Genomic DNA, 17,242 nt, shown 5'->3' on the forward strand with positions numbered 1-17,242 from the left:
AAGCAATTTCATGGCCAGGTGAGGCTTTTTCCCAGATAAAAGACCTGGAGTTGAATCCAAGTGTTAAACAGTTGGTAGCTTTTCAGTGGAACTCTCAATATAAGGCCCAAAGAGATGTTAGTGCAAGCAAGGAAGGCCATCATTAAGCTGAAAAATAAATAGTTAAATAATCCTATGAGAGAGCTAGCAAAAACTTTAGTCGTGCAATCTAGTACATTCTTAAAAAGAATGAATGCACTGATCCGATCTGCAAAACCAAAAGGCCCACAAGACCACAGAAGACACCTTTAGTGGATGATTGCAGGACTCTTCTTTGGTTAAGAAAACCCTCCACAGCATCAAACCAAGTTGACAGGTTCTTCAGGAGTGAGGCAAAATATGGAATCAAGCCACACCTTACCAAGGGTTTGCAGCAAGGTGCAAACCACTGGTTACACTCAGGAACAGGAAGGTCATACAAGATATGTGTTGCCTACATGTGTTGCCTATAGCAACACGTGTAGGACTGATTAGAACTAATAAGAGTTATTCAGTGGTCTGATAACAGTCGAGATGGGCTGTTTTAGGGTTTTGCTACCTTTAGCCTGACACTGAGGAAGTGAATGAAGCACTTAAATGAATGTTTCTTACCCCTCACTGTAAAATTCTGATTGGGTATTGTCATCACCCTGTCGGGAGGGCAGTCGACAGGGACACCCAAGTTTGTGAATGTAATACCTTGAGAAGGAAGTCACCTAGGATTTTGAAATTTACACCATAGATGTATCCACTAAAACTCTCAGTGACCTCAGCCTCAAGGTCAGTAGGCAGAGGTGAAGTTTTTTGAAAATCTTTTAAATCAGTGACATACAATTTTGAAATGCATACAAAAGATGCAACTACTAGGAGGCTGAGGGGTACCAGTGTCCACTGCCAGTATTTTTGTTGTTTCATGTTGTCTTATTTGAATCTTTTTGCTGACAACTCTTGGACTTTTGCATTTTGAATCCAGCTATGTATGTGGATTTTCTGGTGACTAATCAGAGATTCTACTCTTAAAGTTCTCTCTTTATGGATGAGGAAACATGTGAGCCAATTTGCAGAGGGCTCTGCAGATATTCTGGTCATCACAAAGATTGTTTTAGTTATTTATTTTTTATTCATTTTGATTTTTTCCTTTTGTTTTAAATCTATTCTACTACTTACACAAATTCACTGTATTTGTTGCCTTTTTTGTATTTGTCAACTCTGTCAGTGCTAAAAAAAAAATATTGTCCTGAATGATTTGGGTCTTGGATGCTGTGAAATGTGCATTTCTTGATCCAAAAGTGGTTTTACATTATGTCAAAAGTGTATGTACCATTCCACCCCTCTGAGAATCCCAGTCAGCAGATATTTGGACAATCTCTGTCAGCCAGGCTCCATCAGAAGTGCACTGTGTGAAGACTGGGAAACAGATGCAAATGTCTCTTCTTCTTGTCTGTTTGCCCTGATGTTAACAGAGGACATATCACATTTCTTTTGCCTTCACATTGTAATTCGCAAATGGTCATAATCACAATATCACAGCACTGAAATGGCTTTCTTTGATGTACATTTGGTTGTAATAACTAGCTATTCTAGAGTAATGATGTTAATGGAGATTTATTCAGGGAATATTGTCACTGATAAAGATCTGTGTTGCTATAATGAGTCCCCCGAGGACCACTTACAGAGCTCTAAATGGACAGTCATGACTGACTGACACTTAAAATTCAGTCTTTAACTTTAAGTCGAAATTACACTTTGGTTTGTCAGAAAAAGCAACATTTAAGATCTAAGTCAATGATTTTTGAAGGAAATATTTAAAGCTGAATTTTTGCTTCTTGTGATCATTATTAAAGGTAGAAAGGTAGAAGCCTGGGACTTCCAGTGTTAAAAGAGACAAGGGAACAGTTTTGAATAAGTCTGTTGAGACTAGTGTTGTTATTGTTGATGTTTTTGTCTGTTAGCATTGATTCTCTCCTTGAATACTAATTCTTTTCCTGTACCCACTTAATCATGCAGTGCATACTCACCTAATAGGGACATACTGTAAGAGACTGTCACACATACTGTGTATTTGGCACTTTTGACAAGGTGACTGGATGGGCTCCATGTAATATTTATGGATTCTGAAAATGCATCAGGGTCTTTGTATAAAATCTGTTCCCTACTGTTGTCACATGTGTGGGAAAACTTTTTTTTTTTTTAATTTGTGTTATTATGCTGCTATCTCACTGAAGGCAAATTCTGGAAGACACAGTTTTTTCTTTTCAGTGTAAATCACTTGTCACCGGGAGAAGTGCTTTCCTCCTGAATTATTAAATCTGTTGTCCTTGAGAGCATGACAAAGTATTGACAAGGATGACAATATTTTCCCCTCTAAAATAGTATTTTTTAACACTACTTGGAAGTTTAAAGTCACCTGACAATGATATTATTATGCTGTGCCATGATTTATATCATTGCTTTAATTTATATGCAATAAAACATAGCAGGGTCTTGACTGATGTTTGGCACAATGGAACATACACTTTACTAGCATAGGAAGGATTGATACATCACTTATAGTATTTCATGAAAAGTCTTGATCATCGCCAGTAGGAGAGCATATTGTGGGTGAGATTGAAGTAAAGCTATGGATAGCAGAGGAGGGAATGGCCTGTTGACAGCAATTTGACTGCAATCCATCAAACTTTAAATTGTGTTGCAAGTGGCAAAAATGTTGCTCCTACTGTACACGCAACTGTGCTCATAAATATTCATCCAAGAAACTCATTTTCGTTAATATGAAAAATGTCTAGATGAACACGTTTTTGACAGATTTTTCAATTTACAGTGTGAAAGAGAACTTTTTATGTGTTCCCAGATGGCTAATGTATGTATTTCCTCCTCTTATTCTCATTTCAGTTGTGTTGCTGGATACAACGTCTGTGCTTGGGGAGCTTGGATGGAAGACATATCCAATAAATGGGGTAAGAGGGGAACCTCTGTCCCATGTTATTTCATTTATTATTACTGTCCAGAATGTCTTGTTAAAAAAGGAATAGCTACTGTTGCATCAAGGAGATCAACTATATTGATTTAAAGAGGACAAAATTGGTAGAATGATCCTTTTGTGGATTCGTTTTGTATTCAGATTACTCTGTCCTCACAGAAAATACAAAATAGAGGTGAGGTTTAAAACCTCCTACTATGGTGTTCAGTTTCGTACTCCTGATTAATTCCTGTCTCGGTGTTCTGGGAATCCATCCTACCTGACAAACCATCCTACTCATTGTTTCTGCGCACAATACGAAATTAAGTGGCAAACCGTCCTACCTTTGTGAATATTAGCTAGAAAAATACTCTTACGGGTAAAATTAAGTGCCAAACCACCCTACCTTTGTGAATGTGACCTACAAGCATACTTTAACAGCTAAAGTTTAGTGGCAAATTGTTCTACCTTTGTTAATCTGAGCTAGAAGCATATTTTCACAGCTAAAATTCAGTGGTGAACCATCCTACCTTTGTGAATATGAGCTAGAAGCATACTTTCGAGGCTACAATTAAGTGGCAAATTGTCCTACCTTTGTTAATAACAGCTAGAAACATACTCTGACGGGTGAAATTAAGTGCCAAACCATGCTACCTTTGTGAATGTTACCTATAGCCATAATTTAACGGGTAAATTGAAGTGGCAAACCATTCTGCCTTTAAGAATATAAGCTACAAGCATACTCTGATGGGCAACGTTAAGTGGCAAACTGTCATACCTACTTAAATTTATGCTGGAATTACTCTGTGACAGCAGAAATGTGCATAAACTACCTAGGGTAGGACATTTTGCCAAAGTAGGATGGTTTGTCAAAACACCATTTCTGTCACGTTTGGGCCACATTATTCTTTAATTCACACATGCTTTTTTTCCCATATTAAATATACATTCTTAAAATGTTAAGAATTCTTTCCATTCTTTCACGATTCATTTTGCCATCTTATTCAAAGTCCAAGAATGTAGTTTTCAACTTTTCTTTTAAACTTAGGTTGCCTCTCAGCATAGAAACAATAACTGCTCTGTACCCTATTTTGTGTTTTTGTCTGTCAGCTACACCAAAGGGATTTTCCAATTTTGTTCAGACAGTAAATGCTTGAAGCCCAACAGCAATTTCGTGTCCACCTGAAAATCAGAACTTTGGAAAAAGCAGCAAGTGTCAAACAATTCCTGTATATTGCCTTGATAAAATATAGATGCACTGACAACAAACTGGAACATCTTCAGATCAAAACCTTCACACTGCATCAAAAGCTTTCTCTCACCGTGCTGACACAATACCTAAAAGTCTGATTGAAAATGTCTTCAAGCAATAAGGAATAGCAGTGGAATTGCCTGACTTCCACCACTTTGCTCATATCCCGGTCTTTCCTTCATGCCAATTAACTATGACACGACCCAATTCGTGGTGGAACCTAAATACAGGAAAGAGGGAGAAGCTACACTAAAACTGTGAGGTCCATAAGTATTTGGACATTGATCTCTTTACAATGTCACAGTGTATTTAAAATAAGATAATCAATATGTGATTGAAGTGCAGACTTTCAGCTTTAATTCAAGGAGTTTAAATAAGATTAGATAAAACTGCTAAGTAATTACTACCATTTTTATATGTACCAAATAAAAAGAACATCATTTTAAACCGCAATTGTTGTTCATACATGCATTCAGTGTCTGAAGTATAGAACCTGTGGACATCACCAAATGGCGCCAGGTCTTTCCTGCACCTTCAGTTGCTGCTTGTTTGTGGTTCCCTCAGTTTTTTTTTTTTTTTTGGAGTAGCTGAAAAACATGCTCTATTGGGCTGAAATAAGGTGAGAGACTAAGCCAATGTAAAAGATGCCACTTCTTTGCTTTGAGAAACTCCTGGGCTTTTTTTTACAGCATGTTTTGGGTCATTATCCATTTGCTCTGCAAAGCGCTGTTTGATTAGCTGTGTAGCATTTTTCTGAATCTGAACAAAGAGAGTAGCCCTGTGTACACTTCAGAATTCATCCTGCTACTTTTATCTGCAGTCACACAATCAGTAAACACTATTGACCACGTTCCACTGGCAGCCACACATGTATATACTGTACCATTCCCTCCACTATATTTGACAGATGATAGATTAAGTTAATTTTGTTTTTCATTTAGTCTTATTTAGTCTAATTTCATTGGTTCTTGAGTGTAACCAGTGGTTTGCACCTTGTTGCAAACCCTGTGTTTTTACATTCAAGAAATTGTCTCTTGATTGTAGACTTTGAGAGTGAGGTCCCCACCTCCTTGAGAGTGTTTTTGACTTGACTGGATGTAGTGAAGGATTTTTTCTTTACCATGGAAATCCGTCATCTTGCACTTCAGTTCTACGACTATACCAGATTGTTAATTTGACCACTCCTTGACCACAACATTTTATGGGGGTCTTTATAAATGGGTGTATAAAAAAAGTATATATTTCAGAATTAAGTACTGAACTTTTGTTAAATACCCCAGAATTGAATTTACAAGTCTACACTTCCATCATATCTTGACTGTCTGCACATCTTGACTGTTTGTAAATTCATGGTGTACAGAGGCAAAATAGCAAAAACTGTCATTATTTCTACACACTCAAGTGTGAGTTAACGGAACTTCTGTTTTTACAGTTTATAAGCAAGCTCATCACTTCTGTAAAACAAAATAATATTGAAAAGAGTCAATTATAAGCTAGTTTTAAAAATAATAATTAGTTCTTTTAAACTCTGTATGACCATCTAAGATTTGTACTTCCAGGGAGCTAATTATAAATTAATGTTATGCTACCAAACTTTAGACTTCAATATATCCTGTTCAATATATAGCTGTTTACTTTCCCTCTGGTAAACATTTTGATTATATTCTCATGTCACATGAGAGTTTATTCTCTAATTGCCTGAGTCTGACGACCTTGGATCCACTTATAAGAAAGTTTCAGTAACACCAGCCAACAGTAGCAAAAGCAGCAGCACTTACCAACAGCAAAAGTTCAGGATATCCTCAACAACTCACCTCAATATCACCGTCAGTGGTCAGAAGTGAGTTTTATTGACTCACCGACCCATATCGGACTCCTTACACAGGCAGTTTTAGAGCCTCCTCCAGAATAAATAGGTGTGGACACATTTGGAAGCTGAGGCAAACAGTGGACTGACAGTCTGTACTTCCTACAAATGAAAGCCAGCTGGGGTGTTAGAGGAAACTTAGGTTAGAAATGGTTAAATATCACAAAACATCCCAATGATATTATTATTATTTAAAATGTTCTTCCTGATTTATTGTTATTCAAATACATTAAAATGTAGCGTGTACAGAGATGTTTTATATAGAGATAATAGATGTGGAAAACTAACAGCCATCTGTGGCCATTATAGTGAAATACACAGAGTTGGCCATGGCCTTTGATTGTTGGGCCCCAATAATAACCGTTTTATGACAACATTGACATCAAATACATCCACTCTTACGAGCCTCTGTTTGCCTAGGTTGTGCACCTCTTGATTTTTGTAATCTGCCTCATTTTACAACTACAACTGCAGCTGGGTTGAAGACACAAGTGCAAGATTGAGTTTCTGTACTGATAGGTCATTAAAATGTATAGAAAAAAAAACCTGACACAAAGATTTAAAGATTACACAAAGGGAGATGTTGCAATAGTTTGACTTTGTGTAAAAATCCATCCATTTGTAGGATCGCATCAGATTCACTTTGTGGAAAACACTTTGAAAAAGAGAAACGTCAGCTCTGATGTGAAGGTATAATGTGAGTGTGGAAACATCTGCTGTATCGTTCAGAGGAATAGGTACTGATGCCATAAGAGCACTCATTAGCATCCTTACGCTGAACTGGATGGATGGATGGATGGATGTTCACTTTGCTTCATTGTGGCTAAAACCATGTGATTTTATTACTAATGTAACTAATTGGCATTGTGATTGTAGGAGATACATTATAAATGCAGAAAATAAACCCAAAAAAGTCCTTGCCTGAAAATATGTAGTTTCTCCATAGAAATAAATAATTACATGTATTCTTTGAAAGTAATTGTGATCAAATGGTGTCACGACTTCACCCCCACCCGTCTCTTTCTGTCTCTCCCCACATGGCCCTTGGTGGCCCATATCAGGGTTATGGAGGTGATTACATCATGTAGGTTATGGTGACAGCCGCCCAGAGGGTTAGGGAGGAGGGAGCGAGGCTACTGTCTTCATGATTGAGCTGTCAGTCCTCTCCCCTCCTCACTCATCCTCTGTCCTCCGATTTACCATTAATATTTAAGGCATGAGGTGAGAGGCCTGAGGGAAGGTGTGAAGATCTGGGGAGGTAAAATAGTTTAAATCCCCCACACTACCTGGAAGCAAGCAAGAGCAAGTCAATCTCCACCATATTAGACACAGCTTGGTATCAGGCCAATACAGCAGCGCATCATGTAGCTGCCTATCAGAGTTGCACACTAGTTCTAGTTTTGGGCATAAACTGCTGTCAGTCAGTCCTGCCCAGTACACCTTAAAATAAATTCATATGGAGTTTCTGTCCTAAAATAATTCCCCAATGATGAACTTGCAAAGAATATAGCTGTGTATATGATATGAAATTGAACAGGAAGTGGAAATATATATATATATATATATATATATATATATATATATATATATATATATATATATATATATATATATATATATATATATATATATGTATGTATGAATCTGTTTTTTTTTTTTTATCAATAGCCTCTAAACAACTCCTGTAACAAGAGGAAGATGAGTGGCTGTGTAGAGTACACTCCAGGGGCTTGCAAGCATTTTAATGCTGTGGCAATATCATTTTTTACATTTCGCATAACGTCAAAAATTCATGCTGAATTACTTGTCGACACTTTGCATTATATCCAAAAGTGTAAAGATAACTGTTACTGGATTAAAATATTACTGGAAAAAGAAAAACTTTAAAATGTGATGATTCTCAAGCAAGTTTTGTTTTTTGTTTTTTTTGGGGTTTTTTTTTCTTATTTCTTAATGGATATATGAGCATCCAGTTGCAACATTTGGATGACATCCTTGCTATATGTAACCCCAGTTATATATACTGTACCTGAATGAGAAGAGATTTAATGTACCTTTAATTGACTCACAGCCACTTCAGCTCCAAATGAGGATAACTACCTCCCTATCTACCCAGGTGCATCTCAGCATGTAACTGACCTCACTCCGTGTCTTTGCTTCACATCTCCTGCCTCGAGCTGTCCTGTTAAATCTTTTTTGCTGGGAGGTATGCTTTTATTTCAAACATACCTTAAAAAATGAAACCGAATTTTAATTCCATATCTTACATCTTATATATGTAAGATATGTGTTTTCCTAAAACAATCAAGCTTCAAATGAAAATTATTGCCTTGGAATCAAATGCAAAATGTGACCTATATATAGAAATCTTTACAGCACACATATACTTTTTAACACTTCTTGTTGTCATTAGGTGCAGTAGGTTTCTCAGCAGTACTGGGCTACCAAATCCTTACTATGGACAGATTTGTGTCTGATTATCACAGTTGTCTGGGAATACTTTTAATTAAAATGAAGATTACAGGGAAAGTGTGCAACACTTCAGTTAATTAATTGTGGTTGGTTCTTTCAGTCCCTAGCTGTCATTTCCCTACAGGGTCACATTCAAGGTGTCTACAACACTCTGGAAATCTATGAACAGATGTTTACCAACCGCATACATGATCATACGTGTTGGTCAGGTTCAGTTTTCAGTGCCAAGGTGTCCTTTAATCATTTTATCCTTACTCTGCTTCGAAAGTTAATAGACCTGTTTCAGCTGGCCCATAATGGGAAACCATCTAAGCAGGACTGTTGTTATGTTTTTTAATGGCTTGAACGTGGAAATATCCTCAGAATTAAAAACACATTCACCCTTCTTTCAAGGACTTTGACTCTGAAATGTTTTTTTCTCCAGTTAAAGTTCATACATAAACTAGTGTTTGTTTGGGGTTTTTTTTTTCTTTTTTTTTTGGGGGGGGGGGGGGGGGGGGTATGTTTTGAAATGCTCTATATTGATGAAAAACAGGGCATCAGAAGGGGAAAATGGAAGAGACAGAAGAAGGAAAGAGGATTGATTTGGCATCTGTCCATTCTGAATATTGTAGCTGTATGCAGACACAGTGCTGAAAAATGCATGAGTCATTTCCCAGCGTTGGGGGGTGGGCGGGGGGGTGACCGTGTCGGGGGATCGTTGTAGCAGTTATTGCAGCAGCTAATTTATTAAATTACATAAAAGAGCTTTAAGGGATTAAGAATGCCTAATGTTACCTTTTGTTTTCACACGTTGACATTGTAATGCTAACTGAGAAAAGGCAGGTTTCAATACAGAGACTGATAGTTGTCCATTATGCAGGGAGAGCGTAATCCTATTTTTATCTATTGTCAGAGATCCCAAGCAGCCAATAACTCATATCTACTGGGGGCGTATAAACAGTGTTATGTAAGTGGGGAGTACAATGGCGGCACATTGGTTTACTGCTGCTGGAACACTGCTCAGTCAAATATTAGACTGTGCAACCTCAATACCTCACAGGCGTAAGGCTCAGAACAGCACATTTGTCTCGCGTGTCTGTGTGCACACTGTGTGTGTATTTGTAATGTTTCGGGCACATAAATCAGTTTTCAAAGTCTCTTTTTGTAATAGGAACAAACAGTTCCCAATATGATCAATCATTGGCTTTTACAGTAGGCTGACAGATTAGCCTAAGCTTAGGATACGTTTAGCCTTAGTCAAGTAGTGGTTACAGTGTTGGCTAGATTAGTTTCCACGAAATTCATTTGTATCAGTGCAGAGTCCTCCAGAGTGATGGAAAGTCTGTCGGTATTGTAGCAAAAGCATAATTTTAGATTTTCATTTCTTTACATCTATTTGCTAACCCTCGTGGTAGTATACTGGACAGAAGCCCACATTACTGTTCTGAGATAGCATTGCTTTTTTCAATACATATTGATTCTTAATACATTTAGAAAACATTCATCATTCACTTTCTGTAGGATACCGACTGTTACATTTTACTGTTTAAGCTTTCTCATCACTCTGACGTCACCTTAACAAACCCACAAGGACCATAAGGGCGTACTTTCATATTTGTTGTATTTTTCTTTTAAAACTGTTCTTGCTACTGCACGTTTAAAAACTTTTAATTGCACAACACATCCACTGCCATATATGTGTCGTGACTGTTGCAATCAGTTTTGTGGGTGCTGCAAATGATTAGAAAATAGAAATAGAAGTAGAAGTAGAAATAGAAAGCTTTTTGGCCCTAGCAAGTCAGCATGCGAAATTAGGAATAACAGCAGACATCTCCATCAAGGCTCAAATGAAATGTGCTCGTTGTTGGTCTCAATTAGCTTCATTTGGTCTTCCAGCTTTGGTGAAAGTTTTGAAAAAACTAAATATGGGGCTTGCACGACAGGGTATCAGGAAGAAACAGAGCTGAAAAGAGAGTGAAATCACAGAGGCACAGAGGGTTAGTTGGCCATGTTGGATAGAATGAATAAAATGACTAACACATTAAACGCATTAAAATGCTTACGGACTCATGAAAGCATTTGTACATCATATCAAGCCGCTTTACTTTCCCCCAGTCCTAATCCTTAATCTCTTTATCGCAATATTTAACCACAGTAATTGATTGCAACTACGTGACCTGAGGCTTATCTCAAAGCACTTTTTCCATCCCTAATACTATTAGCCTTGAGAGTGAGACTGAATAACAGAGAGAAGAAGACAGAAGAAAATCTGTATGTCAGTGTCCTTCATAGCTCAGATAAACTTCTCTAAGGCGTGCTGCTGAGTGATGGCCGGCAGCTCTGCAAGGAAAAAAAGGAAATAATCCTGAACCACTCCACTTCTCCCCACGGAGGCTCTAATATAAAAAAGGTATGATGATTTAGCACACCAGTATTCATCTCAGGGACCTCTGCCATAACCGGGCTTAAGCAGTGCTGGGGGATTCCTTAATTGGCTTGTTTCTTGTCAGGGACACACTGAGGCCAATATCTAATGCGCTCCCACTCGGCATCTCGCTGACAACGGAACATATCCTGACAGATTTTTGGGCTAACCCTCACCGTGTGAGGAATACAGCGAAGCTGAGTTAGAGAAAGAGAAAGAGTAGGAGGTACAGGATAGATGCAAATAGAGAGAGGGGAAAATTGAGGGAGGGAAGAGTGAGGAGATTATTAGTGCCTGGCTGAATGCAGGAGCTGAATACATAAATACAGGAAATACTAGCAACCAAGGAGAGAAAATAGAATATCTGGTTTCTGTAAGACAGCCGGAGTTTAGACAGATAGACTTATCTATCTGTGAAAAGCTCTGGAAATTTTCTCACATGCAATAGGTCAATAGTTCAGTCTAAGTTAAGCCTACAGTGAAGTTTCTATAAAAACAGCAGTCGTACCATGAAGGCAACTGGGTCGCTATTTGACATTGGCACAACCATGTCTTTGAGGTTAAAGTCCATATTCCATAAAAATGTGTGTTCAGAAGGTAAGGTGAGGCATCACAACCTGAGTTAACTAGACCTTCATTCTTCATTCATAAGTCTACGCTCAGTGTTGTATTCCTGTAATATGTAAGAAGTGTACCTGTGTGTTGGTTAAGTAAACGTCAGTGCCCAAAACAAAGTAATTTTTTACCTCCAATAGACAGTTTTCAGAAAAAAACAAGTAAATCCAAATTCTGATATTGATTTTTTTTAATAATAGTTCTGATATGATTTGAGCACAGAAACTAGTTTTGATCTTGCCAGAAAAATGGGAAATAGTTGCAGCAATTTATTGGAACATGTGCAAACATACTTGGAACTTCACTATTAAAGGCAAAAATAAAGCTTCAAAGTGTATATTTGGTTGAACACCTTTATTCTTCAGCACTGCCTGAACTTTCTTAGGTAAGCTTTCGTGTATTGTCTTCAGGAATTATTCTCTTTTTTCTAACTAGGTATGCTTTTACTGCACTGGCATGTGATCATTCTCTGCTGATGTTACCAATCAGATGCTTTCCAAATGGTAATGCATGATGGATAAACACATACTCACTGCTGTACCTCTCACCTGATCTCCGCTGTACATACTGACCAGAATTTGAACCAGAAACTTCAAATCTGGATTTATCACTCCATAAGACCTGTTGGATTTGAGTTTCAGTCCACCTCTTGCATAATTAGGCATGCTTCAGTCTTTTTTCCATTTCCCTTCCCTAAGAATGGCTCCGTGGCAGCCAGCCTTCCACTGAGACCATTTCTAGCTCAGCTGAAACACTAGATGCATCTTTCAGGTCTAAAGGACATGATTTTCTGATACTGTTCACCTGCTGTAGACAGATTTTTTTAGATTTGTAGATTTTTTCACCTACTCACCAGAAGGTTGGTGGTTCAATCCCAGGCTCCTCCATTCCAGTGGGGTATGATTGGGTGAATGCACAAGTTGTATAAAGCGCTTTGAGGGCTCAGTGAGAGTAGAAGAGTGCTATATAAGAACCAGTCCATTTACCATTCATGTCTTTTGTCCTTCACTTCTCTAGTTATCTTACTTTTTTTAAGACATACTACACACCATGCAAAGATCTGATGATGTTCAGGTGTAAGGACTGCAAAAGAATGAAAAGTACCTTTAGAAATCCTGAAGAACAATTGTTCAAAAAAGTCTAGTTTTGTGGAAGCAAAATATCAAGAAATGTGGGTGTGTGTGTTTTTTTACTCAGTACTGTACTTTGGCAGCAGTACTTTTTAATTGAGCCTAAACCTAAAAGTAATCAAAACAACTTTTACTTCTTTGTTTCTCAGAGTGTTTTTCTCATATTATTCTTATTGTCTTCCTCTGTGGTTGTCTTCCACTCATCGTTTTTTCCTGCCTTTCATAACTGCACTAATCCTATACCATTATCTTTGCTGTATCTTGATGGCAGTCTATTGAAAGGCCAAGTGTGCCAGCTAAATTTTAGTGTAAGGTGAGCTGGCAGAAAACTCCAGCTCTAAATGCAAAGCCAAATGCAGACACAGAGACAGAGAACTAGAAGAAGCTGGTGAGACAGGCAACAAGAGGTTAAGCTGGGAATCCATTAATGTTTCATAGCTAGATAGACAAGCAACATCACTGTAAGACTGGCTGTTATAGCAGTATTCAAGCAGCCAATTGTATATTGACTTCTTGGTAAGATGCCTATAATGGGGGGACCTGCTGACACACACATACTCAGGAACATGTATACCAAGAGTTGCATATTGACAGTTTTCTTTTTCATTATTCTTCCACGCACGCACACTGCAAACTTGCATGCACATAAAAATAGAAAAGACTACCTATCCAAGTTACTAACAGGTTACACACCTGCACACACACACACATATTTGCATACACAAATGGATAGATTCTTTATGTGTACACCAAAAGAACAGTGTGGTGGCCCAGTTAGACAAAACCTGCCCAAGGTCACGGTGCTTTATCTCTAGTAGGCTGTTTATCCCTGTCTGTTTCACTTCACTTGCATCAGAAAATATATTACAGTGACAATGACGCATTTCTGCAGAATTCCAAACCTAAAACCTCAGCTCTGCTGTTCTCTGGCACCGAGTATGCTGCACTCCCAGCTGGCTGATCAGAGCCTTAAAAAGACATTACAGTTTGGTCACACTATCCAAAAAGTCTGTTAACATCAGCAAGAAGAGGTAATAATCCAGGATTTTTATTAGAGTGGTTAATGTTGATCAGATAATAGTGCTTGTTACAGTTTTGCGATTGAGATTAAGGTGTCATGGATTTGCAGATGTTTTCATTGTATCATTTATGTTGTGCTTAAGTTATTACAACTTCAATTCAAAAAAAGTTTGAACAGCTCATCAGCAGTTCTGGGTTGCTTTGCCATATTTTTCATTGTATGATTTAATGATATAGACAGGTCAAATGAATGAAGATATAGACAGGTTTAGGAGCAACAAGCAAGTCATATATAGTTATATAGACAACATCCTTTAAGGGAAAGAATTGTTTCGCCAAGCCAGTATCAAACCACTATTTACATGTATAACAATGGCATGGCTCATGGCAAAATGCTATGGGTAATAAATGTTGCATACTTGCAGTCCAAAAGAGTCATCTATTGAAAACATTTGTCTCATTTTTAAACATTTTTCACATTTAATGTAGTTATTCATTAAATGTGATTCTGATCAGATGTTTTTTTTTATCCCAGAGGAAATTACATGGTCACAGTTGCACAGTTACTAGCGCACGCAAGCTAAAGTACCAATATTAGATAATACAATATCATACAAAATAGCTCTTCCTCTAATATATAACTATCCCTGATATATTGCACAAATACAAACACAAATTGGACAAACAGTATATACTTAAGTGTACTGCAAATGATTTTCTGCTAGCCTGATGAAAATTCCACTTTTTAAGATACTAACAGAAAATGTTAAAATGTCTTTCGGAAAGCGTTCTTACTTTAGGAAGAGTGCCTGGCTCTCTCTATCAACTGTTGAACATCTTTCTTTGTCTCCCAGATTATGTGTGGTTGATTGAAACAGGATTTTTCTTTGGGGTTGTCTATATAGTCTTGTAATAGCTTTGTGCCTAGCAGAGCAATCGCAGTGCTCCATCAAGCTCTGACACATCCATTTGTCACACTCTCTGTGGTCAGATAGAAAACCAAGGGAAGAAGCACACATACACATTGATAAGCACACACGCAAAATGAGATATAATGCCAAGCATTGTGTCCTAGTGTAAAGTACATATAGCATTATCATATTATGACACTACTGAAGAAAATGCATCTCACCCTGTGTTGTTTGGACACAGGCATGCCATGAACCACTGAATGAGTCACTGAAGAAAATCCAACCTGACACGTTCAAATGGAAACGAAAATGTTACAAACCGAGACTGACCAACACAATGTTGACATTTTACACCCTGACCAAAGTAGCCACTCAAGTGACAAGCTAAACCAGCAGATGCATTATCTGTGGTAGAACAACAATATTGCTTTGCTGATTGGGTCATTTGTAGTTGTCACACATTTACACATAACACTCAATGAAAATGCTTCTTCCTCTTTAAATCACACTCCTACTATTACTGCATAGTGATTCTTTTATAATTTGCGATCAAAAAGTTCCGAAACTGTTCATAGACCGTTGCACACAAATGGCATGTAGCATGTTTGTGGTTGTGCAACAGGTACAAGTACTGTTTGACCTTGAAAAATCAAGATTAAGATTTATGCTACTTTCGTGTGGCACATTTGCAATTTCACAGTGATTTAACACTCAGTCAGTGTCTGCAAGGAACTCCATCAATTGGCCTGGGGTAACCCAACCTTTGAGTTAACAGTGGGCATGGAGTCATCGCTTGCTATGAGAACATATAGTAGTCTGTGTGGTATTAGACCTCAAAGCGTTCAAGGTCAAAAAGACATCAGAAAAGTATAACAAAAAGAATAAAAGAAGAAGATGATGAAAAACAGGAAAAAGAAGAAAAAGAGAAAGAAGAGGAATCAATGTCTTGCACTGTTTCCAAGGTGCCAGACTTTCGTGTATTTTTTCAAAGTGGTCTGGAGCAATAATTCTCCAGGCTTTTTGAAGGTCTGTCAATGTTTTATTAACCAACCAAAGAAATGGTTCTGTTGTTTGTTAAGCCACTTAACATTCAAGCATGACTCATTCACACATCAAAAGCCAATAACTCCGGTGATGAATTAATGTTGCGTCTAACCAGTATTGTGTTGAAACAAAATTTAAACATTCTTTTGGGTTCAAATCATGATCAGTATCTTAGGAGATGATTTGAGAGAAAAGGTAAAACACTGTCTACAACCATCTGTAAAACATGATTTAGGCTCTGTTATGATTTATGGCTGCATTTCCGGCAGTTTTGTTGGAGATATTGTCAAAATTGATGGAATTATGAATGTAGAAAAGTAAAGTGAGATTTTGATCTTTGCAATAACATCCGAAAAGCTTCTGGTTGGCAATGGCTTCATTTTTCAAGATGACAGTGATCTTAAACGCGCTCTTACTCCCAATGGAGTAAAAACATAACTAGAATAGAGCACTATAAGTCATGGACTGGCATCCTCAGAGGGCAGACTTCAACATCTTGACAGAGAATGGAGCAAAAGGCAGCCAACATCCAAAGAAAGTTCAGGATTGTCCTTCAGGAAGCCTGGAAACTATGTAAATACATTAGAAGAAAGCTTGTCTAAGAGAGTTCAAGTTGTGTTGGAAAGTAAAGGTGACCATATCAAATATTGACTTTCAAGCTTGTTAAAATGACATAACCTCTGTTTTTGTGAATTTTGATTTATGTTTGTAAATATTTCACTTTCACCTATTTCTCATTTTTTCTAGCCAAATATACAGTTTTGAAAAGGGTTGCTCAAAATGTCTGCACTGTCTGCAGAATTGTGGACATGAGGAAAGCATACATACATTGCTGAAAATGTCAACCAGAGAGACCTTAAGGATGCTGATTTCACAGTAAAAAATTTCATATATAATAAGATATGTTTGATTTCATATAGATAACAGATTTGTTTTGCATATTTTCCAGAATCACATATATACAGAGACCCCTAGTGACATAAATGGAGAAGTATTGGGTGTTTATGGTGATACTACTGCAAATACATGGGTCTGGAAATAAAGTCTACAAATGAATTTACTAAAGAGTTCTATTTGAAAGATGAGCTGTGACACTGTTTCACACACAAAAAGCTTTGTTCACTTTTGTAGTAAAGTTTGTTTATTGGTAATTTGCAACAGACTGGTTGTGCTTGGTGACCTTCTAAGGTCAAAGGAAAAGCTCTGGATTGTTTTGTATTTACAACATACAGAGAAAGGTAATACCTTCATAAAATGAGCTTTTTTAAATTTCTTTTTCTCTTAACATTATTTTGGTATGGATGTACACGAGTTCTTTTGCTTCTTTTGTTGGTAGAAGTCCTGGGGCACACAAGTGCAGAACAAAACCACTTCTCTTTCTCCATCTGTATCATTTTAAAGTAAATTTTCGATAATGGCACAATCCCTAAATCCAATATTTTTGTCTCCAAAACATCACACGCAAACATAAACTAAGCAAAGCATCTAAATAAAAAGCGAATCACTGTCAAAAACTGCATGTAATTGTTCTTTAGCATTATTGAACT

General features: G+C 37.4%; 1 protein-coding gene across 1 annotated transcript in view; it reads left to right on the forward strand.

The window, feature by feature from the left end:
* Positions 1-17,242, forward strand: part of LOC146691044 (ephrin type-A receptor 6-like) — a 178,178-nt gene that overhangs the window by 7,496 nt on the left and 153,440 nt on the right. Inside the window, exon 2 of the mRNA XM_085434336.1 lies at positions 2,911-2,975. Within this exon, the coding sequence (XP_085290462.1) occupies positions 2,911-2,975 (65 nt within the window). The remainder of the gene's footprint in view (positions 1-2,910; positions 2,976-17,242) is intronic.

The sequence above is a fragment of the Copadichromis virginalis genome, linkage group LG16, assembly GCF_057382275.1.
Source record: "Copadichromis virginalis isolate Kocher_CV1m ecotype Utaka linkage group LG16, C_Virginalis_male_GT1.1, whole genome shotgun sequence".
In the NCBI taxonomy this organism is placed as follows: Eukaryota; Metazoa; Chordata; class Actinopteri; order Cichliformes; family Cichlidae; genus Copadichromis; species Copadichromis virginalis.